This window comes from Lytechinus pictus, chromosome 17, assembly GCF_037042905.1.
Source record: "Lytechinus pictus isolate F3 Inbred chromosome 17, Lp3.0, whole genome shotgun sequence".
In the NCBI taxonomy this organism is placed as follows: domain Eukaryota; kingdom Metazoa; phylum Echinodermata; class Echinoidea; order Temnopleuroida; family Toxopneustidae; genus Lytechinus; species Lytechinus pictus.
Window position 1 is genome coordinate 9,701,290 of NC_087261.1, and position 24,806 is coordinate 9,726,095.

Sequence of the window (24,806 nt, forward strand, 5' to 3'; positions counted from 1 at the left end):
TTAGTTTGAGTTAACGTGTGTAGATCGTTAAAAGCACCGTCTACTGTGTTGGAACTTGAGCTTGTTTGTAGGTTTGAGCCTACTTTATTAAAAGCTTCATTCAGTAAACCTGCCACCTTTACTTTGTCAGATATCATTTCTTCATCAATCAGGATTGTGTTGTTTATTTCCTGTTTCTTTGATGGTAAAAGCCCTTTGAGAACTTTCCAATTTTTATTCAAATCATTTCCACATTCTGAAAACTTATTCCGGTAATATTCTTTTTTAAGAAATTTATTCAAATTATTTGCTCTGTTTCGATAGTACTTAAACTTTTTCCAATAATAATCACTTTTCGTTTTTTGGAACTTTTTCTTAAAGAAATCACGGTCACGTGCCAAATTTATGTATTCATTTGTAATCCAAGGTATTCCATTTCTTTTTCTTCTGACAGAAATAAAAGGTGCATGTTTATCACTTACAGTAGTAAACAAAGATTTAAAATGTGACCACAGTTCGTCAACTTGAACGTTTTCGTTATTGAAATCATTCCAGTTTTGATTTTTCAAGTCATCTCGAAATCTGTTTTCATTAAAGTTGCGAAAAGACCTAAATTTACTTATTTTAGAATGAAACATTGTGTGCTTGCCTTTCACTACTACAAAAGTCAAACAGTGGTCACTGAAACCAATAGAGATTACACCCGACTTAACACTTTCAATCGAATTTGAGGTAAGTATTAAATCGATGATTGTGCTACTGTGAGGTGTAACTCGTGTGGGGTCATTAATTAACTGGTTAAGCTGATAAGTATGACAAATATCCTTAATCGTTTTAGACAACGCATTATTATTACTCATGTTGCAATTGAAATCACCCATCAAAATGATATTATTTGATAATGATATTACTTTTTCAACATTTGCTTCTAGGGTGGTAAAATAGGTACTTGCTGAGGAAGGCCTCCTGTATAAAATTCCAACAAAAATCGAACTGCTATTTTTTCTTTTAATCTCCAGCCACATAACCTCAAGTTCTTTGGTTTCCAGATCTATTCTTCTCATGTAATTAAATTTATCACTGATGTAACATCCTACACCCCCACCAGAACTTTCCCTGTCTTTCCTTTCAATCTTATAACCATCAATGGATATTATATGGTTTGAACAATCATCGTTCAACCATGTTTCTGATAGTCCTAAAATATCAAAAGGATTTGACATAAGAAATTGTTGCACATCTGTAATTTTATTTCTCAAACTTCTGATGTTTAGATGAGCTAACTTAATGCCTTTATCATTTGGAAAATCAGTAAGTATATTGTATGCATGATCTTCAACTTGGGTATTATTTAGAAAATGAGAACAATTCATAACGTAATTTTCTACAGACGGAATACATTCCTGATCCCAAAAGGGAAATTGTTTCAAAATACACACGGTACACTGCCAGTTTTCGAAAGTTTCGTTTAAATCATCATATTTGGATTTGGGAATTCCCTCGCACACTATATGTGCCCATTTTTCACATGAGGTACATAAAAGGGCCTTTTGGTTACTCTTTACTGGTTTATTACATTTACTACACGGATACTTGACCATAAAGAGGTGATACAAACTCAAAAGTTGTTGATAAAAAAAGTAATACCATGTAAACATAAATTACACAAAAAATACACACAAAAAATCTTAAAAGATTGTATAATAATAAAATTTGATGAATCAAACAATCAAAGAAAGTCTTCCTAACAGAAAATAGGCGGTCCATATTATCAATGAAGGAGCTGAAAAACAAAACATAGGAGTTCCGCTTATTTGTCAGCTATATAATGAAATGATGATAATTCATTTTATGTCATTTAAATGTTTATGAGAATCGGAGGTCACTTTCGTTACGGATTACTTTATTCATCGGTTTGCCATTGTTGGTTGTTATTTTTGCTATTACTCGACCATCACTGGACCATACTGATTGTACATTCTTGTTTTTCTTTGCGCAGTTGAGCAGGTTCAGATTGTGTTTTGTCAGTTGTTCTTGGATAACCACCCGAGTACCTTTCAGACGACGACGTCGAGAAATGACTGCATGGCGAGTTCTGTACGAAATAAATTTCGCAACTATTGGTCGAGGGCGCTTCGATGTTACTTTCCCTTTTCCATTCTCTGTCTGCGCTTTATTGGGGTTACCCAACCGATGCGAGCGATCAATATCTTCTTTGGATATCTCCAATCCCAGTTGATCACGTGCTATTTTGCAAATGAGGTCATCCGTGTCTTCGTTTCTTTGCTCTTCTACGCCAGAGAACTGCAGACAGTTTCTGCGCGAGTATTGCTCCAAATCCTCAGTTGATGAGCGAAGATTATTAATTGTTATTCGTTGATCTTCAATTATGCCGGAGAGGCGACTAATCTCTCTAGCTTGATCTTTAATCTCGACTTCAATATCTACCGTTCTCTTCTCCTGATCATTCAAACGATCAAGAAGTTTGTCAAATTCCTCCTTCACTGCTTCGTGAACGATTACATTGATAGACTTAAGCAGATCTTTGTTTTCGTATTTAAAGCGTGAGAACATGTCATTGATGAGCTTGTTTGTGGCGTCATCTACCTGGTCGTTTGGCGTCGCCATATTGGAATAGTGTGAGGGTATTTCAGTCTATCAATGATAAGTACTCAATGACGAAAAATTTCGTTAACACTCCACTTCACAGTAGAAATCAGTTGTATATAAGTTAAGTTGACGAAATATAATACATATAGATTCAGTTACCTCCGAGTATGAAGTATTGCAGCAATATAAGGTTCATAACTCATAGGTTATTCAGAATGTTTATACTCACATCTAATTTCCAAATAATTCAGGGTATAAAACAAATGATGTCAATCTTGCAGTATAATAAATATACGGAAGGTTTACCAAGCACACTACAATCTAGTCGCGAAGTATCGGAGAACGCACAATTCCGTAGTATATGTATCGCAATCATATACATGTAGTAGTCTGTAGCTTGCCGAAAACATGACAGGGTCCTGCTTCAGTATTTTGACAACAATGTGCAAAAATGAATAAAAATTGGACCATCTATGATGCTGGTAGGAAGGGTGTGCCTCGAAATCCTACAAACGAGTCATATTATCGTTCAATTGATAATAAATTCGGTTTCTTGTTGAAGTTTTTTCTGGTTCAACAGAGAGCGTGTAGGATGCGTCAACAAACACATCGCATTGAAAACAAACAAACAGAAAACGAAATCGGGTGCAAACTTATTTGAAAATTGATATAGATTTGCTGGGATATGATTTATATTTATGTTTAATAGATGATAATGATGTACAGATTGGGTGTTTTGGGAAATTGGTCCCAAATGACGGTTCCTTTGTATTTCGTTATTGTTCCCGAAAGAAGCAAGACATCGTTCAAATCAACCAAGCTAATCTACGTTCACAAACAGCCATCAATCGACCAAGGAATGATGACAACAATCCAATAATTTTCTTCTGTTTTCAAAATTTATTATCTTCTATGATTTCATACCATACAATAAATATTAAGGCACATATGTATTTACAATTCCATATATATACTACAAACAAGCAACTAAAGAATCCGAATTTGCTGAAGGCTACAGGGCCAAATGAAAAGGGTGCAACGTCAAATAACTCTCACAATTACACACAATTTACACATTATGATGCAATTACACAAAATCAATCACAGGTTAATCAGTTTAAATCCATTATTTTACCAATATATCCATCAAAAAATGATTGTCATGTTTTTAGAAATATAATTGTATTAAAGATTTACAAATAAAAAGATATGATAATCTCGGATAGAACGACGAGTTACTTAAAGTCTGTAATTAACATACATCTCTTCATCCTTCGTAATGATAGCTCAATAATTACAAAATGAAGTATTGGGGCAGTTGAAGGCAAGAAACAACAGGGACAACGCGCGTGAGAGCATCTTCCATTATAGACTCGTTTGTTGAAACGGCACTGTTAATAAAAAAAAACATTAAAAAATAAATTTGAAATAAGAGAATTGAATGTTCACTACCAGTGGATATGATATATATTAGACATTCCATATCTGACCAGAATAAGGTACCTTATTAGCCAGCTCATGTTAAAAATATATCGGCATTTATAAATACATCTCCTCATGGGATCAAATTCATCACCTGAAACAGTAAAGTGGCCATACTCTTCCGCCAGCCAAAAGATAGTTCCAAAGTCATTAATATTTCGTCCTAAATTGGGCAAAGGAAGTTCAGTAGCTGCCTTTTCTATAATTAGTGTTAGATGGTCAATCATATTCATACACTTTTGTTAATCAGCAATATCAAATTAAAGTAATTTCGACTGGGTTGGGTCAAATGAATATATTTTGTCTTCCTGTTGTAATTAGGCTCGTGGCACCAACAATTACGCCCAAAAAAAATGAAATGAAAAAAGAGGTTCTACACTATGAAAAACAAATATTTCAGGAATTTTTGAAAATAAAACCAGGAAAATGATTTTATATAAGTCTAGAAAAACAATAGAATACATAGGATTGATTATGTTTGGCAATTTTTTTTTAGATATTTGTCAGTAGACATGTAAAAATCGATACTTTCACCAAGAATTAGCATTCTACTAGCTATATAAAGCGAGTTATTTTTTGGCATGATTAATTACAAAATATAAACTTTTGGGAGAGGCAGATTTTAAGCGGCCGAGCAAAAAATTTGGTGCTGTTCCTGACCTTTTTATCAATCTTGTCATTGCAAAAGAACCTATAAGCCCCGTTCACGGGTCCGATTTACCCCCGGGATTTACCCTGAAATTTACCACCGAGTCGACTTACAAGACAGTGACTCGATCTCCGATATATACACCTTGCAAGTAAAATGCAAAGTATATTTCATATTCAGTACTTAAAGACCCAGACAGGAGCTCAAAGACAAATTCACCAAAGAGAAATGTTATGAGCTATGAATCTGGTACAGAAAAAAGAAAGTTTCATGCTGAGTATTTTTTTTTTTATATAACTCAAATCTTTATATAACTCAAATTATCTGGTTATTTAGGCTCTATTGAGCTTGTTACGGGTCAGCAAAACCTTTCTTGTCATGAATATCACCTTGATAAAAGAAGCTATACCTTTCAGTTGAGGACGGACCTGTCTACTGACAGTAAGCACCCTAAACAAGTACTTCAATTATATAATAGTAGTGATAAAAGTATTGGGTTTGAAACCCTGCCCTTATAAAAAGTACAAACTTCTAGCACTTTTTTCAACGCTCCTTTCTTATTTGTTATACTCCCTATTTGTGTTTCTTTTTTTTTTCTTTAATGCGCTTTATCTGATGAAAAGGCGCTATATAAATTCAATGAATTACGATTATGATGATGATGTCACGGTCTTAAGGCTGAAGAAATCGCAATCAAAGGTTATTTTCGAAGTCCGATTATTGGAGCTATTTTTTTTTAGCAAAGATCAGCTGGTAACCGGTGAAATTGCACACAGCTGACATCGCTGTGTTCGAAGTTATACAGTACATGCTTTTATTGGTAAATGGTGTGTCAATTTAACTTTTGGGTCCGGTCATGGCCTTTAAGGGTGGTGGTTCTGTGGCTAGTACCTTTATTTAAAGGGGAAGTTTACCCTGAAGAAAACTTTGTTGTAAAAATAGCAGAAAAAATAATAGAAAATATTGATGAAGGTTTGAGGAAAATCCGTTAAAGATTAAAAAAAGTTATTAGAGTTCAAAGTTTTGTATTTGTGACGTCATAAACGAGCAGCTGCCCCATATGTTATGTAATATAAAATGCATGAATTTCAAATTTTGTATGGTTCCTGATGACTTAATTTTGTTTTTATACTCATGATCGGGTGTGAAATGATTTTTCTATTGATATACAAAATGTACAGTGATAACCAATTTCAATTTTCTGAGAAAATGAAATTTCTTTGATTTTTCACCATTCGCTATGTAGGAATGCGGCTCGCATATGACGTCACAAATCAAGTAATTGAAATTCTAATAACTTTTTAATTCTTTGATGAATTTTTCTCAAACCTTCAGCAGTATTTTTTATTATTTTTATAACTATTTCTACAATAAACTTTTTGTCAGGGTGAACTTCCCCTTTAAGGGCGGGGTTTCTATCCAATACTTTTAACGCTACTACATGTCATGTGTTCCAGATATTGAAACGCACGAGGGTTGCACATGGCATCCTCTGGTCAATGGAAGTGCCCTCCCCTTCCAGGGCCTACCTCTTCAGGCGAGAGTTACGTCAGCGATGGAACATTAAAAAAAAAAAAACTAAACTAGCAGTGATGCAATCGAGTGGGGTCATTGAGCCACGACAGACCCTGTATACTGATCATCAGTCTAGAACTATGATACCATGAAGCTATAGCTTCATGATGATACTGAACGATTGTGAGAAGGGTGCGGCAACAGACTTCTTACTTTTGGTTGACATCTGTATTTGAAATCTGTGCACACACAGGCTAGGAAAAGACCCCTCTACTGCTCCACATCTTGACGCTTACACCAGTAAGTTATATTTTAGCAGTGCTTTTGTAATTTTGTTTTATGAAAAAAAATATAGATTTTCTGGGTGAAATGTATGACATGATAAGGTAAATTAGAATGTGACACGTGGGTCAGATACATTAGGGACCGTTATCTAAGTTTGAATTTTGGCAAGAAAATATTGCAAAAGTTACTATGTCTTTTTTATTTCTGCATGTAGGCCTATAGTGTTATTTCATTTCGACAAAAAGAAGTTATCCCGGTTAAAACAATATAGAAATGTGCTATAATACAGATATTCTGTTCTCATTTGTAGATGATTTAATTTACCAATCCAGTCAGGAAACTTCGTTAAAGGAATAGAAAAACTTCCAAAAAAATGTTATCATTTATTTTTATGATGAAATCCAGAGGATATTTATTGTACAGACACGGTTTACATACAATATATTTTATATCTCAAGAAAGGCCTACTTGTGGTAAATTAAGGGGAAGAATTCATTTTGTGACAGCCACCCAAATTGAAAGATATATGTATATATTCATAAATACAACTTCGAATACTAGCAAAAATGTATTATATAAAGTTGGTTAAGAAGTGATAAAGAGTTATTAAAAAATGAAAATATGTTATCATAATGCATAGACCTATGAAAGCACATAGTCAAGCTACCAATGAAATCATGCCCAACCTAATTGATTTTAATCAAAACTAGAAATAATGATAATTTATAAAATTTGGCTAAAACACAATTTGTATTTGATTTGTACATGAATTCATGTTTTTAAAAGCAATTTCGAGTCTGACATGCACTTTACAAAATGTTGCGTAATTTCGTAACCATGTGCCTTTGCTTTTCAAAAATTTGATCCTAAAAGTTGTGCGAGACTTGAAACTGAAAGTAAAGTGGCGCCGTTGAAAATTTTCGCGAGCCGGATTTGTCGCGAAAAATTACGAGGGGGAAGATCCCCCCCCCCCCTCGGACCTGTTAGGGTCAAGTCTAGTGCTGTCAAAACATTATGTGTTATAAACATGTAGGGCTTTGACAGCCGCGATTTCTTTATCATTCGGACATGAGTTTGATCTCTTGGGTGCCAGGTAAAAATGGCAAAGGTAAAAGTGGCAGAGGTAAAAATGGCAGAGGTAATAAATAATAATCCATAAAATAAATCCATAATTTATTGTTCGAAATAGACATGAAATGAAATGCTCCGAAAATTTGCTTTGCCCAATTGATCGTGGGCCCGGCGGCCGCTGTGCAGCGCCAGATCGACGAGGCTCTAACCCTTTAATCGTTGAACGCCAAACAGGGTAGCAGCAACTCCCTTTTTACGTCTTTTGGTCTGACGCGGCCGGGGTTTGAACCCCCGACCTCCCGGTTGTGAGATGGACGCTCTACCAACTGAGCCAACACACCGGTCATAACACCGTAATAATGGCAGAGGTAAAAATGGCAGAGGTAAATTATGGCAGAGGTAATAATAGCAGAGGTTATCCCGGGGGGTGACTAGTCAAATGTATTGCTGTTTACAGGCGTGACCAAAAAACGCGTTGAAAGGTTTTTTGGGGTTTTAGAAGTGGGTCGCGCGTGCACTCGTTAAGGGTATCCAAACACCGATTTTAAACAAAAACAGTATGATTTAAAAATGTTACCCTTTCCATTAGTCCCACATTTCTTCTCAGAACCTTTCTTATTTAATATATTGTACATGGAGGAACTTCTGGATTTTTTTGGCATGGGGATTTAAGACTGGCCATTTATACCTCTGCCATTTTTACTTCTGCCATTTTTACCTTTGCCATTTTTACCTCTGCCATTTTTACCTCTGCCATTTTTACCTCTGCCATTATTTCCTCTGTCATTATTACCCTGCCATTTTTACACCGAGCCGATCTATTGATGCCTGTACTTTAGACAATATTGTAGCACGAACATCAAGCAAAAGAACATAAATATTTCTATCTGTATATTTATTTTTTTTCAAGGAATCGTGTTTTTATGACATTACTGTAAATTGCCGTTTTATTAAATCTCATATTACCATTACAGAACGAGCAGGATGTTTCGTCGTAAATTATTAATTGGAGCTGCAATTTGCGGAGGCTTCTTGCTGATGTATAGTACACTGGTTACGGAATCAACTATACATGCATATTCATATATAAGAAAGAAGTACGATGTTTATCCTGCAGCCGATGAATTCGTAACTGGATCATCTTATACTTCATCTGAGAAACATCGAACTGTGTCAAACCATTCTGGTCTTTCTAACCGGTGTGTTAGATATTTTTCTGTATGGTTAGGGCCGTATGGAGTTTGGACTGAATATGCTGCTATTGAGAATCTCTTAAAAGACACGCAGAACCAGAAAAATACATTTAATAACAATAAACTGAGCAAAGAACATCCCAGTTTTTTTCTAGAATGTCCAGAATTCGCTTGCGATGTAGTCATAATAGGAATGCAGTCAATAGAAAATCGCACTGTACTGGAACACAGCGATGCTATATTTTTGAATTTCGAGACTGAAGTGCATAGAAACAAAACACGCGAAATTTCAGAACAATTAATAAAGGACCTGCCACCTCACATAAAAATCATTTTTTATTCCATGGAAAGTCCACTGATGCTGAATTTCTTTGATCCACATATTGACAGAATCAAGTATCATTTTGACATGACTTATCGTTCCGATACTGATATACACCTTCCGTATGGTCGGTACATTTCTGGAGAGCCGACAGACAGAGAATTACTCAACTACGCCGAAAATAAAACTGACCTTCTTGTGTGGGTTGCCTCCAACTGTAACAATACATTTTGGCCCCGAACTGAATGGGTAAAAAATCTAAAGAAATTGATGACACTTGATACATATGGCAAATGTGGTAGGAAAACTTGTCTTCCTCGAATGTCCTCAGAGTGCACCAGAAAGCAATCCCGTTATAAATTCATCCTCGCCATGGAGAATTCACCTTGTGACGGATATGTGAGCGAAAAGTTTTGGAATAGTGGCGTCATGAACGGGGTAGTCCCAATCGTTTATGGCGGTACACGTGCCGCGTATGAGCGCGTAGCGCCCCCCAATTCCTTCATCCACATCGGTGACTTTTCCTCGCAGCAGGAACTTGTAAACTACCTCCTGAAAGTGGACAAGAATGACAGTCTGTACAATGAATTCTTTGCCTGGCGGAGACAAGGTCACGTTGAGGTAATCTACCCTGAATTGAAGCCTCAGTCTTTTTGTAAAGTCCTCCCAAAACTGTCTGAATTGAAATCGACTCCTACCAAGAGTGTTGGGGATTCAAATTATTTCCAAAGTTGTAGAGGAGGTGCCAAGAGACCATTTACAGTCGATGGGGACATAGAAAACTGGACCCCATGGAAGTAAACACGGACCTATATTCTGAAGAAGCATGCTCTCATCAGGACCCCGTCTTACAAAGAGTTGCGATCGATCTGATCAACCACAACTATGGACGGCCAGCAACGTCAACATCTATTATGTATGTTTGTTGAATATAATTTCAAACTATGATGTATATTCATGCATCCATTATTTTCTTGAAAATTCTCAGTGCTTCTCTTTGTTTACAAAGGATATTGTGCAAATTTCCTGTAGAAAAAATTATGACACTGATGGATTTCCATAGAGTAACCATTGATTGGATCAATCGTAACTCTTTGTAAGACGGGGCTCTGAGGTACACTTCAGAATATTATAATTATATTTTAATATGTAAAGAGTTCCGAGATAATTATTTTTTCTCAATATAAAGCATGTATTTGGAAGTACCTTTGATTTTTGTTGTTGTTGGTATAGTATGGTATATGGTATGGTTTAGGTCTTGCCTGAAAGTCACTGAATCGCACATGGATACAATAAAATGTTAAAGTGTATGACATTGTATTTACATATCAGATGTGGTACATGACTCATCTATATTACTGCAACTACCATCTTCCCGTAAGCGAATGTGAAGTGTTTGCAAGATTAAAAAGTTGGAGCAGAATTAAGGAGGAAAAGGGGAAAAGGAAGGGAAAGAAGAAAACGACGAAGAAGAATGATTAGAAGAAAATTAAAAGAAGAAGAGGGGGAGGAGGAGAAGGAAGGGGAAGAAGATGAACAGGGTGATGAAGAAAATGATTAAAAAGAGAAAGAGAAGAGAAAGAATAAGTACGAAATGAAGAGGAAAATAGAAAGAGTAGAGAAAAGAGAAGAGACAAAAAGAGGGAAGGGTCAGAGGAATGGAACGAAAGAGGAAGTTCAAAACTACAAATTCATTTATAATTAGGACAACAGAAAAACATAATTCTGCAAAGTTGGGAATTCAAAGAATATTATATGTAACAGTCGACTTTCAGTGACCCCTTTTTTTCGCTGGAAAAAACCGCCAGCCTATAAAAGATTGGTTTAAGAAAGGTAAATGACGCTGGTGTAGATTCGAGAGGTGAAGCTATTGTTCAGGGGGATGATCTATTAATTGTCTCGTGTCTTATCCCCCCCCCCCGCCCCTTGAATAGTATTACGTCACGGATTTACGCCTGTGTAAAGCGCCCCGGAATAGTTCATCGAACAGTAAAGTAGTCAGATACCGTGAAAGCTTCTTTTGAAATCGTTTAATGTGATAATCAATCCTGTACTGCAAAAAATAGGCTTCTGCAAAAGGAAGTATCATGTAAGGGGAGGGGGGGGGGGGGCGGTGAACACGCTGTAGCATAGCCCTTTCATAAACCCAATAAAACCCAATTATGCGGCTAATAGCAGCATAATTTGGTCGTACAATCAGAGGAGGACAAGAGTTATCCGCATTATTCTGATGCTGCTATTATCCGCATAATAGCGGCATCGGGACAAGATTTTGAGTTTATGAACGTATTTCCAAATAATGCGGATAATTGCCATGGTGCGGTCACAAGGTCACCCTTTTCCAACACAACCGCATCGGAGGGGGCGTGTCCAGTTGTCATGACGATTATCCGCCTTTTTCAGGACGGGCGCTCGTAAAAATAATGCGGATAATTTTCGGAGTTTGTGAACGCAATTCTTATTGACTTATGCGCATTACTCTTAGGCGGCTAATTGGAGGATAGGTTTTATTGGGTTTATGAAAGGGGTATTAGTCTGTGTATTATACCTCGGTCACATTTACTCTACGGCGGCCGTACGGCGAGTCGAAAACAGCCGTTTTAACATTTTTGTACCAGCTTTATATAGGTTGTTTGAATAAAAGTGAATAAAACGGTTTTTTTCGACTCGCCGTACGGCCGCCGTAGAGCAAATGTGACCAAGGTATAAGTCTATGTATTGTGTGTTAATGTATAAGTCTGTGTATATTGTGTACGTGTGTACGCTATGTGTATGTGAGGAGCGCTCCTGATTGGAGCAGCCTTGATATATGCTCCCGCATTGCCTGCTACGTGCGTGCGTCGCTCAGCACGCACACAAGTTGGTGCCTGGTCGGGATCAGCCATCGAGTGTGGAAGCATGCACCCCAGCTGTTCCTCACCCGGCGCCATGGTCTACAACTGAGAAGCATCTTAGCTGTGAATTAGTATGCTGATATTATCTGTCGTGTGGAATCTTTGGTATTAAGTGTCAGGTGAGTATAAGTTGTTGTCACTGTTTTGTACCGTCAGTAACCCATTCGTGAGTCCTACTACTTGTCAGTGTCGTCTTGTCATAATGAACCACTCGACCATCGTCTGTCTCGTGCCATCACACATCACAACTAACACACGAAGTTCATCACAATTCCTTTTTTTTAATACTTCATTCACAACACAATTAGATGGTGTTATTTACGTTTTTGTTTATAAAAAATGGGGAGAGGGAGGGGCAGAAGCTAGTCTGCAGGCACAGACCCACGGTTTTCGCAATTTGCATAGTGCATAATGCAGAGTCTGAAGTAGTGAGACTAGATTCACTATGCACTGTGGCTGGCTCTGACACAGGTATGTTCTTTGGAGTCTAGTCTTTACTGTATACATGTTATTGGTTGAAATGTCAAATGTGAGTCTGTGCCTGCAGACTAGGCAGAAGCCCCCCCCCCCCCCCCAGCTAGCCCAAAGTTTCACAGCCCCTGTCTGCGCCAAAATTGTGATCAGTGGCGGATCTAGGATTTACCATAAAGTTTTACTATAAAGATTCTGATGACCCCCCCCCCAAAAAAAAAAAAAAAAAAAAAAAAAAAACGAGAGAGAGAGAGAGAGAGAGACGAAGGAAGGGGGATGAAAAGGGATATCAGGAAATTACCAAACCTTTTCTGACTTACAAGAAAAAAAAAACAGAATTCTTTACTATACTGTTGAAAGCACCTTGGGTCTAGTCTGCTATGCAGACTCTGAATGATGCTGGTGCGAAGCAAACCAGCCTGAAAGGGCTAATGGTTATTTTGACCATGTTAGTGGTCAAAATGGGATCAATTTTTCAAATTGCCCCGATTCTGTCGAGTGACACATCAAATTGTTTGTCTTATTATACTGAACAAAAAGGTGTACACAACTATATACTCTTGACCTCCCATTAAAAAGTTATGACCGGAAATGTCAAAGGTCAACGAACTCTCGTTAAATGGCAAATTGCACTGAAGGTGTTAAGAAAGCTTATTTTTCTGTGTTTTTATGCATGACTGTGTGTACTTCTTTTATTTTCGATTTTGATAAGTCCATCGTCACAAGTCCTTATCCAGAAGATATAAAGGGTCAAGACAAGGTCAGGAAAAGGTCAAAAGGTCACCAAATTTTCATTGGAAGCCAAAATACACGTCTAAAAGCGGTTAGAAGTTTAGAAGTCTTATTTTTCGTGGGTTCTTTATTTTGAACGGTCTATATCTAAGAAGACATTATATATAAAGGCGTCAAAAGTGCTTATTTAGGAACAAAATAGAGATAAACGTCGAATACATTCAGTGTGGTATCATGGTATTTCAGAAATACTTTGAAACGACTTGACAAACCCTTATGCCCTTAAAATCTTATCTTTATGATGTGATAAGTGCAACCAGGGATTTTATTTTATTTAGGAATTCAATTCATTTTCAATTTACTAACCTTTGATATGTAAAGAAGTATTTCCTTCTTTTGCTTTATAATATAACAAGATGAAAAAGAAAAAACACTGTTTAGAAAAGAACATAAATCTGTCGTTGCAAAAGCAATCTATTTTCAAACTAAACTCCTTAAAACAGTTTGGGAATCTGACTTTGATCAATAATCCCTCCTCGGTTTGAGTAGATATCAATGTGTAATTAATATTAATGAATAGATCATTTAATTTTCTTTAAGATGATACCCTACATGATATGATTATGGTTCACATGGAGGTGCAGTGCCTTGAAATGTGGGGCAAGGTCAAAATTCAAAAGTTCCTGTTTTTTCCGTGGTGATGAGTGAGTTTCTCAGCGGTTTCTTTTGTTTTCATGCACCTTAACATCAACATTAACATGCAATCAAACACAACTCTGCACAATAAAGCACATAAGAAACAAACAAACATGCATGGGTATTTCAAACCACGACTCAAACCATGTTATGTCACAGAACCATCATTACATAAACAACAACAAATGAAGAAGCAGGGGCTTGATTTGAATGGATTTTCATCACTATTGACATGATTGACACAGACAAAAGAATCATGTTCTGTATTGACCCTTCATGACTATTTCTGCTCGTTTTGCAGGTTTTCAATTCTCGCTACACCAAATAGCGATTTCGCCGAGATCCGGGAAAATCCCTGTAACGCGCATTGCATTATGGGATAGCTTTTCGGTATTACAACTTCCTGTTCGGAAGTCCAATGCACTGTTTTGCCATTCAGATCAACAGTGCCGTCATGCACGACACAACGTCGCTTTCGCTCGGAAAGTTCGTGATCACAACCCTCTCTTTCACGATACAGTTTAACGGCCTTTTCTGCTAAAGTCACTAATTCTGCCCGACGCTTTCCATTGCACGGTATTCCTCTGTCAGTTTAAGATTCCGAAACTGATTTTTTATCCATTTTGTGGTCGACGAAAAATTGAACGGAATGAATGCTGTATATATCTAGCGTCTAGTCGAATACGATCGTGATGTCAGGCCGGTCGCTAAATGCAAAATTTTAAGATATTCATTTTTTTTTAAAAAATTTTTAAACCAAATAAAAACATGATTAAAATTATTTTCACGTGAAATATATTTTTATTTTTATTTATAATTCAAATGGAATCAAAACTGACCAAATTAAATAAAAAGTATTATAATCTGTACATATTACGCTGATTGGCATCGATTTCAGCGTGGTGGAAAACTCAGTATCGCGAACCTCGCGCGACCATGACTCTGAACCGGAAGTGGTGATGACGACCCGACGGAGTGAAAATTATCTCGTCTCGCGCATTATGAGATTTTTGTTCCTATTTGGGGTAGGGAGAATTCAGACCTCATCCAACACTTTTGAATCCTGCTCTTTATGTGATGGCATGATCATAACAAGCATGGTATCATTTGAAAGATAATTAAATGATCTTTTGAATAATATCAAAAATGCATTGTGAAAAATTGGGAGTTGGGGGAAATCAATGGCCAAACTCAGATTTCTAAACTTTTTTGAGGGGTTTGTATCTTTTGTTTATTTCTGCTTGTACAGATAGAAATATGCATTTTTATGCATATGCGTTTATTGATATTAAAGAAATACAGATGTAATCAATGTTATTGTAATTCTTTTGCAACTGACAGAACAATATTCATTAAACTTTTTTTCAAATTAACAAGGAAATGATTTTATTTGAGGATTTTTTTTCTATTTGTAAAAGAAGAAAAAAAATTAACGTTCTTTCTGGATAATTTCATTTTGGCAAATTTCATATCAAAAATAAAAAAATTAACTGTTTTACTGACATTTGTAAAAGTTGCAGATACTGCTTAAAGATATACTGTATATATATATTTATTGGTTTCCTTCATCAAAGAAAGTATTCATCCTCATTTTTTTAATCCAAAAGATTTCGGAAAATTACTTTTGACCAAAATTTAAACAATTCTATCAATTTAAAACTTATAAAAATGAGGACATTTTAGCGAAGAAGGAAGGTTATGTAAGGTTTGAATGTTGCAATGTTTAATCTAATTGCTTATTTGCTTTCCATTCGCGGTCGATTGTCCATTCAAGCAGCGCAGACGGTGCATTAATAAGCTCCTCTATAGAGTTTTTCGGTAAATCACCTACTTTTATAGCTCCGCCCTGTATATTCCTTTGATAACCCTCGCTTTCTCGATTCTCTTTCTCTCTCGATGAATAATGACAAACGATTTGCATGGTAGAATAAAGGTCAATCGTGGGTTAAAATCATTCTGAACCCCCAAATAAGACTTACATGTTTATTTCAAAGAAAGAGCCAAAAGAAGTTGAATGACTATTTTACTGGGAATTGGGTCGAATTGGGCACAAAAATATTTCAGCAGTTAAAACAACCATTATCGTCTGAAGGCCTATTATGGATCAACAACGTAATAGCAATGCATGGTCAAAACTAGCCTCTTGTCGAGGCCCTGTCGGCTGCTTTCCGAGCGAACATGGCTAAGCAAGGGAGAGAGCGAAGCAGAGCGTCGCGAGACAGGGCCTCTTGACATCTGACTCGAATTTCACCGACTTTCTTTTTTTTTTTTTTTTTTACCAATATACCGTCCAAGAACTGGTCGGTGAAAATCATCCAATGAGAGCGCGGGCTGCTGATACGTCATATTGAATATTCATGAGCTCATCTTGAATGGCGACCCGTGGATTCTTGGCGAAGAGTGACGACGAAATATCAAAGAGCATTGACTATGCCTCTAAAATGCTTTATATTGACCGATTTAAGGATTTGCAAGTCGATAAAATTAAATCTGCCCTGAAAGGACGAGATGTTTTTGTAAATCTACCCACAGGATATGGAAAAATGTTATCTTTCATGCGATTCCACTATGTGTCGATTATCGTTCTCCGCGGTGCAGTGAGGGAATGCTGGAGTAGAGTTGTTTCCCCTTGACTGAGTCTGACCAGCGGCTGACCAGTATCTCCCGGGAAGTTTCGGGGCGGTGATGTGTCTTTTACGGCCAGTACTAGTAGTAGTAGTAGTACCACTGCTTGTAGCATTTTGCTGGTTATATCCCCTTTAGTGTCCCGCAATTAATTGAATCTCCTGCAGAATAGTGGACTACTATAGTATTCCGAACCCCGGACGAAACAGCTTTGACATTTCATTGGTTTACTAGGTGACCGGTGTTTTTACAACTCATGTATATTCATTAGGAAGACGTTCCTCATGAATATATAATTCAGCCCAGATGTCAAGAGGCCCTGGCTCGCGCCAGGCCTAATTCGCTTCGATCGCGAATTAGGAAATCCCTCGCTTCGCTCGGGAAGCAGCCGCAAGAGGCTAGGTCAAAACCCCTGTTACATCTGAGAGATTCCCTACCTCGGGCCGGCCCGGGGCCTACCTCGGGTCGGAAAGAAATCAGATGTAAACATCCCAAACCTACCTCGGGCCACCTTTTAGCGAACCTACCCGAGACCACATCCAGAGGTAGTCTCGGTTAGGTATCGGCCCGCGAAATTATTTTTCCCACCGAGTTCTGGACCGACATATGAATATTCATGACTTGCGTCTTCGGATTGAGAGTACGCATGCGCGTGGACTTGGCCTCGACCAGTGCCGATCTTAAGCATTCACGTTGCTCAGAATGAATTAGCATCGTCAAATTATAGTGGTTCCATGCTGATACAGCGTAGATCGGAGTCTAGATATAGAGACTAGACTAGAACTAAGATATTTTTTTTTAGATCTAGGACTGGTTTTGTATAGGGGCTAGACATATAAAACCATGGCAAATAAGCTAATATTTGTCTAAACCTAATTAAACGTGAAGTTCGGAATCAACCAGTTCGAAGTTAACCATGGCATTAGTCGGCTATTCAGTGTTGTAGTCAAGGCTCAAACCTCCAAGGCCAATGCCAAGGCTTTAATACCCAAGGCCAAGGCTTCAATACCAAAGGCCAAGGCCAAGGCATGGAAACCCAAGGCCAAGGCCTGAAAACCTCAAGGCCAAGGCATTTCAAACTTACGATATACAGAACAATAAACTAACAATAGCGGCGGCAGACATCACACATGGTAAAATGTATGTGAGCGAGGGGACTGAGCGAGAAAAAAAAAACCTTTGTACATTTAAAACAATAATAATTTCATGATAGAGACATATTAAAATAATGATATAGTTACCTGTGTACACATAATCCATAATTTTTCTATAGGCGATTTACATTGCAATAATTATTATTACCACGGTCATCTGATCCTGGCATTCTCAACGTACCGTATGTTTCAGTCTCCACTCCCTGGGACAGGGGCAGCAGAAAATTATTATGGGGGAGGGGGTCAACGCTAAAAAGGCACCCATTTTTCAAAATGAGTTTTTTTGTGCAAACAGATACATGTATTTTCAAAATGAGATTATGAACTGCGTGAAGTATATTGTGTTTTATAGAAATTAAGTTGAGCAAAGGCTTTCTAAAGTGATTTTTAATTATAAGATAGATATTTTGCTTTAGGTTTTACTTCTCAGCGAGAAAGCAAAGCGAGCAAGCGGTTTTGAAAAAAAATTAATTCTGAAGTTGTAAAACTTGATTTATGGTCAATTATGGGGCTAATCATTGTTGAAATTTCCTTGCGCGATGTTGCCAGCGCGAATCACGAGCTCAAACTTCTTGACATGTCGTGTAATAAGACATGGAAATTATTTTATTCTGAGCTGGTTTTGTAATCATGAAAAAGATGTGTATCTAACTAAAACATAACTTTGCGCTCGCTAATTCTTTTTATATACTGACCAGTAAAGGAAGCAGTTAATTAAGCAGTTAATTACTGCATTTTGAATAAGATACATAACTCACCAATAAAAAACAATGCGAGCGCAAAGCGCGAGCTCAAAAATTTGTGATATTCCAACCTGAAAACTGGACATTCTAAGCATTTTTTTGTGAACGGGAAGAGAACGAGTACAATAATTGATGCGAGTGCAGGAAGCGAGCCAAATATTTGTGATATTTCAACCATAAAGCAACATTCTATACATTTTTGTAACCATTAGCAGTACTGTACTAAACAATAATTGATTCAAGCACGATTCAAAATCCGTGATTTTCGAACCTAAAATGTATTATGTTTTATTATTAAAGAAGGTATTTCTTTTTTTAAAAGGGCATATTTCATTTTTTTTTTTTTGGGGGGGGGGCAAGAGAGCACAAAGCGCAAGCTAAAATTTTTAAATGCTTAAACTGAAAATGAGTCATTTTCAGGACTCTTGTCAGTTTTCATATTTTTTCTGCTTACAACCACTTTTATTAAACAGTTAATTAATCATTAATTATTAATACTTATTGATAATATTAATAATTATTAATTATTATTAATTTTTTTTATATTATTATTTCTTGAAACCATATTGACACAAAAACAAATATGTTGTTTATTTCCTTGAAACTGTAGAGAAATGAGATTCAATGTTGAACGATATATGATTAAAATGAAGTAAACATTTTTCCCCTTTGTTTTGTCAATCTGACCCAAAACAAATAAAATTTAGAAGAGAGATAGAGAGAAGAAGAAGTCCCACCACCAAGAATAAACTTAGACAAGGGGGAAAGGGAAAGGAAAAGATGGAGTAAATGTGATATTATTTTTTAAACAATCTATTGCGAAATTAGCTTTTCTTATAGAAAGAGGGGGACATGTTTTGTTCACTCGCTCGCTTCAATCGCTTTCTTCTTTTTTTGGACAGAAATTTTGCTCTATATATGCCATGCTTGGCCCCTCAAAATTTCTGGCTCATCATGCCATTGACATAACCCATTTGGATATGACAAAATTGGAGACTGTGTTCAAGTTTACCAAATCTTTTCAGAATATCATTAAGACTTAAAACATTCTTGTTGGCCAAAGAAAATAATACAAGGAAAATCCTAATGGAATAGAAATCAACCTTGTTATCGTTCTTTAGAGTTAGCTATGTTTAAAGTATGAAAATTGTTGTCAAAATTGCAGTCAGATGTAAAAATTATTATTGTCATCTTGATCATGACCATTATTATTTACTGTCATTATCATCATATGATTACAACACATTACCAATACATAATGCTATTTTTCATAACTGATGTATTCTTTGTTTGAATTTCTTGATAATGGTGACAATTACAATTGATGACACTGCTACTGTTACTGGTGATTGGTAGTATTGACCATTAGTGTTATTAAATATATATTAAAAAAACAATTGAAACATTTATAATTACTTATTTAAAACAAATGAAAGTACAAAATACAAAATGCCTTGAAAAAGCCTTAAAATTTCAAGGCTCAAAATCCTCAAGGCCAAGGCCCTCTCAAGGCCAAGGCTTTGAAAAAGTAGCTATATAGGCATTTAGGCGCCTAAAGGCCAAGGCCGAGCATCAAGGCACTACAACACTGATTAGTACTAGGCATTCATTAGACAGGTCCAGATTTGAGGTAAAGTTAATGCAGCTAGTTTATTAAGTGTTTAAGAATTGGATATATATATATACAGTGCGTCCCAGAAAAAACGAAACCGAGATTTAGCGATGATTTATCATAACTTAATCATAAATAAAATAGACAAATGACCTACCAATGTAAAGCTTAGAATCTCCTCTTTCATCTGGTGTTACTTAGATTATTCCTCATTCACGCATGATTGAACAAAAACAATTCGAAGAAAGGATGCCAAAAACTCATTTGGCGGGGGTATCTGAATTTCAAAAAGAAAATCACATGACTAAAAAGTTCAATATCTTCTCTTTTCTTTGATACCTAAATCACAGAAAATGGTCAAGTAGTAAAAAAGTTACGATCCCTCGAAACAATGCTTGTATTTCCATAATATTTCATTAAATAAACGTGTTTTCACCGGTTTCCCACTGAAGCTATCGCACGGTAACAAAAAGCGTCAACAAAACGGAGTGTCGAGTGAGTTTGAACGCTATCCTGTAAAACCTCTTCATTTTATGAAATTATTGAAATTCAAGCCTTATTTCAAATAACCAGAACTTTGTTATTTCTTGACCATTTTCTGTAATTGAGGTATCAAATTAAAGAGCAGATATTGAACTTTTTAAAAATGTGGTTTTCTTTTTAAAACCCAGATACGGCCCGCCAAGTGACTTTTTAATATATCCTTTTCAAATTGTTTTTGCTCACTCATGCGTGAATGAGAAATAATCTAAGTAATTTCAGATGAAAGAGGAGATTCTAAGCTTTAAAATGGTAGGTCATTTGTCTATTGTATTTGCGATTAAGTTATGATAAATCATCGATAAATCTCGGTTTCGTTTTTGTGGGACGCACTGTATATATAGATCTAAGCCTATAAGACCTATATATGTAACTATGTAAGGGTACCGGTAATTTGACGATGCTAATTCATTCTGAGCAACGCGAATGCTTACGATCGGCACTGGTCGAGGCCAAGTCCACGCGCATGCGTACTCTCAATCCGAAGACGCAAGTCATGAATATTCACATATTGGTCCAGAACTCGGTGGGAAAAATAATTTCGCGGCCCGGCCCGCGAATATTTTTTCCGTACATGGAAACGCTATGGGACATGAATTATTCATAAGTTGAGCTAAAAAACTGAAGTGCGCAGGCGCATGGACTGTGCGATAGTTCTATAGCTTCATCAATTTGTACATGAACGAATGGACGAGCACACTCTTGTACATAAAATGAATGGTCTCCATCCCAATCTCCCCGCTTTCTGAAGTTTCGATTTCTCTCTTCCCCCCTCTCTCTCTCTCTCTCCCCCTCTCTCCATTGATTAGGCCTATAACTTTTAGAAATGCATTGATGCCTATACCTTTGGAAATAAAAAATTAATGTTGAATTTAAATGTTGATCATGCAGGATTCATGAAGACTTCAAATCCGAGTTTGAGTGATTTATGATTTAGTTATACTTTCCCCGAACCCCCACGTCACATTTAAATGTCGAATATTCCTTGCAGACACATATAAATCATTTTGTGGGGGCTGACCGAGGTCACTTAATAGTTACTTTTTTGCATAATCATAGTATAATGTATAACGAGTACAAGGGAATGATTGTCCAAATGGTGCTGTATACAGAAATATGTCTACACTCTAAAAATAGTTGGGCAAAATTTCCAACCCTGGGCAACATACTGTCTACACAACTACAGTGCGTCCCAAAAAAAACTATACACTTTTGAAATGGCTGCCAAATAAAAAATATAGCATTTTGGGGAAAAAGACATACATATATGGAAAGCCAATAAAGTCAACTTTCAAATGACACCAAAAAGTTGGAAAACTGTTCATGCTTGAGCGAGCACTGCCCACTGAAACAAAGGGTATGAAAATTAGGGTGGGCTGGAATTAGCCTTCCTATTTATGTCAGTTTTTAAGAGGCAAATCCTTTCGAACTTGCAAAGTTAAGGGCGTTGTGATAAATTAATGATCAACCGTTACCAGTTTTGGTTGCTTATGCAAATTTTATAAATTATTAAATTGAACTTTAATGCATGAGTGAACACAAATAACACTTTTGGGGCAGCATTTCAACTTTATCATTTGGATCTCTTTTTGGGCAGCATTTCAACTTTATCATGTGGATCTCAGCAGTGTGTTCATGGGAGTCGGGAGAATAGGGGGTGAGATAGGACTTAAGTGGGAGAAGTAGGTTGATGGAATAAGGGTCAACAGAACATTCAGCCCCCGCCCCCTCCATCTTTCCCGCCCTCCCATCCTGATGAAAGACTGATGGCTATTGTCATGTACGCGTGAAGTCCAGAGTGGAAAGTTGATTTAATGATTAATTCTGAATTGGGGCATCAACTTTTTCCTATCAATCATTTCATCAACAATTTATCAGTAAATCAACTAATTCAATGTGCAATGTGATCAATCAAACATTCAGGGTTTTTTTTCAATAAATTATTTCATTATAAATCATCATAATCATTAAATTTCTTGGTTATAATTCAATAAAAAAGTGACCATCAGCCATCGGTCACTTGGCAGCTTAGTTTTGAATAGGCTACAATCCAGGAAGTGAGACAGAGAGGGGGGGGGCTGGAAATAGAGGTGAAGAGGGGAGGGTACATAATTATGACTTTTAATTTGTAAAAGGACAAAAAGAAGAGGAATGCCCTTTTAACCAAGTTTTAGCATATCTCGCCCTCTTGCTTGTAACAGGTACCATCACATTACTCTGACTCTCACGAACACACTTCTGAGGCCCACAAGATGAATATGCTACACTAAAATTTAAATTCCTGTTCACTCATGCATTAAATTTCAATTTAGTAACTCATGAAATTTGCCTAAGAAACCAAAACTTATCTCACTCATTAATTTAGCTTAGCAAGTTCCAAAGGACTAACCACTCAAAAAACTGTAAGGCCTTCCTGCCCAGCCTAGCAGAGCTTAGTGTCTGAGGAGGAGAGAAGCGGGGGGGGGGGGGGGGTTGAGATGGAGGGAGGGGATGCTAAATGTTCTGTTGACCTTTATCCCATCAACGTACTTCACCTACCTAAGTCATATTACCCCCTCTTCTCCTGACTTTCATAAACACATTGTTGAGATCCACATGATAAAGACAAAATGCTGCACTAAAATTGCAAATCACGATCACTCATGCATTAGATTTCAATGTAATAAATTCAATTTAATAACGCATTAAATTTTCACAAACAACAAACTGATCACAACTGATCTTTAATTCACCAAATAACCCTCAACTTTGCAAGTACCAAACAAAAAACCTAAAAAAAATTGGAAGGCTAACTCCGGCCCACCCTAATTTTCATACCCTTTGTTTCAGTGGGCAGTGCTCGCTTAAGCATGAATAGTTTTCCGACTTTTTGGTGTCACTTGAAAGTTGACTTTATTGGCTTTCCATATCTATAAGTTATTTCCCCCAAAGTGTTATATTTTTTATTTGGCAGCCATTTCAAAAGTGTATAGTTTTTTTTGGGACGCACTGTATAGGTTAAAATCTGTCCAAATTGGATAATAAATTTGTTCAGTTGGATATAATAATTGCCAAGAATATACCCAACACAGTGGACAGTATGTTGCCCATCATTTTAAGTGTGTATGGTGAGAGAGGAAAGACAAAACATGAGCTAGACAGGAGAGACAAAATCGCTAGGGCGTTATCTCAGAACCTATCAGTTAATGAAACTTGATAATCCGTCTTATTTCGTCTATGCCTGTAGAAATTATGTAATTTGTTGGACCAAAATAAGAATAAAAAACAATCAGAATTTAATCATTTATTTTTATTTTTTTAAATATCTTTATACAGGATAACAAGCTCAAAATGACTGTTTTTCAGCATGGTCCTGTTAACAGGAAATAACAATATATACCTAATTTATATGAATTATTGCAAAACCATCCATTGCAGAAATTGAATGCTTAAGATATTGCATACACAAATTTCAGAGCTATTTGCCAGATAGAATTCATGAAGATATAATATCCTAAAAAATGGCAAGTCTTGCAATCATCGTCTGACCATATCGATATTAAAAATGATGAAAAGTGTAAAGTTACTTTTTGTCAAAGACCGAGTGAGGAATTAAACGTTTCCTGAATAGTTACCACCAAAATGATAATGAACTTGCGAATTTTTATGATTAAAAATATATTGGACATTAGTCAAGATCAGCGGCGTAACAGGGGTCGGTGGCCAGGGGGGGGGGGGGGGGGCAAGAGCCAAAAATTTCCCGGTCATATCATGGAACAAATATATATATGTATATAAGCGAGCGAGCGAAGCGAGCGAGCGAAGCGAGCAAGAAATATTTTTTTACATTTTTTATTGCAAAAATCCAATTTTGTGATAGATTTTGACATAATGTTAAAAAGATGATATCATATTCACCCTCCTCTCTTTCCTTTTTTCTCTCTTTTTTTGTACGCCACGGTAAACAGGATTTTTGTTATGATTGTGAGCATCAGTGCGAAGCTCTATATGCTCGAGGGGGCCGAGTATGACGCTTCTGGCAAGAAGTAGCTTAATATAGGTCCCGAGCGAGCGAAGCGAGCGAGATAAAAAATCACCTTTTCATGAGAATCTAACATGAAGATAGATTTTAACGTGATATTCAGAAAAATATAATACACTTTCCTTTCTTTCCTCATTTTTTTTGTTTGGTTGTAGAACTTTTGGGGGCCATGGTCCAAACTCATCCATATAACAGTGCTTTATGGGTGGGGT

The 24,806-nt window shown here is 36.6% G+C and overlaps 1 protein-coding gene across 1 annotated transcript; it reads left to right on the forward strand.

Moving 5' to 3' along the window:
• The first annotated feature begins 6,443 nt into the window (after positions 1 to 6,443).
• On the forward strand, positions 6,444 to 10,434 carry LOC129280726 (3-galactosyl-N-acetylglucosaminide 4-alpha-L-fucosyltransferase FUT3-like). Its single transcript, XM_054916737.2, has 2 exons — positions 6,444 to 6,535; positions 8,566 to 10,434. Exon 2 carries the CDS (start codon positions 8,576 to 8,578, stop codon positions 9,905 to 9,907), a length of 1,332 nt encoding a protein of 443 aa, XP_054772712.2. The 5' UTR covers positions 6,444 to 6,535; positions 8,566 to 8,575; the 3' UTR covers positions 9,908 to 10,434.
• The last annotated feature ends 14,372 nt before the right edge of the window (positions 10,435 to 24,806 follow it).

Bases quoted from the DNA above. Each gene is read 5' to 3' on its own strand.
- LOC129280726 (XM_054916737.2), top strand. From the start codon at position 8,576: ATGTTTCGTCGTAAATTATTAATTGGAGCTGCAATTTGCGGAGGCTTC.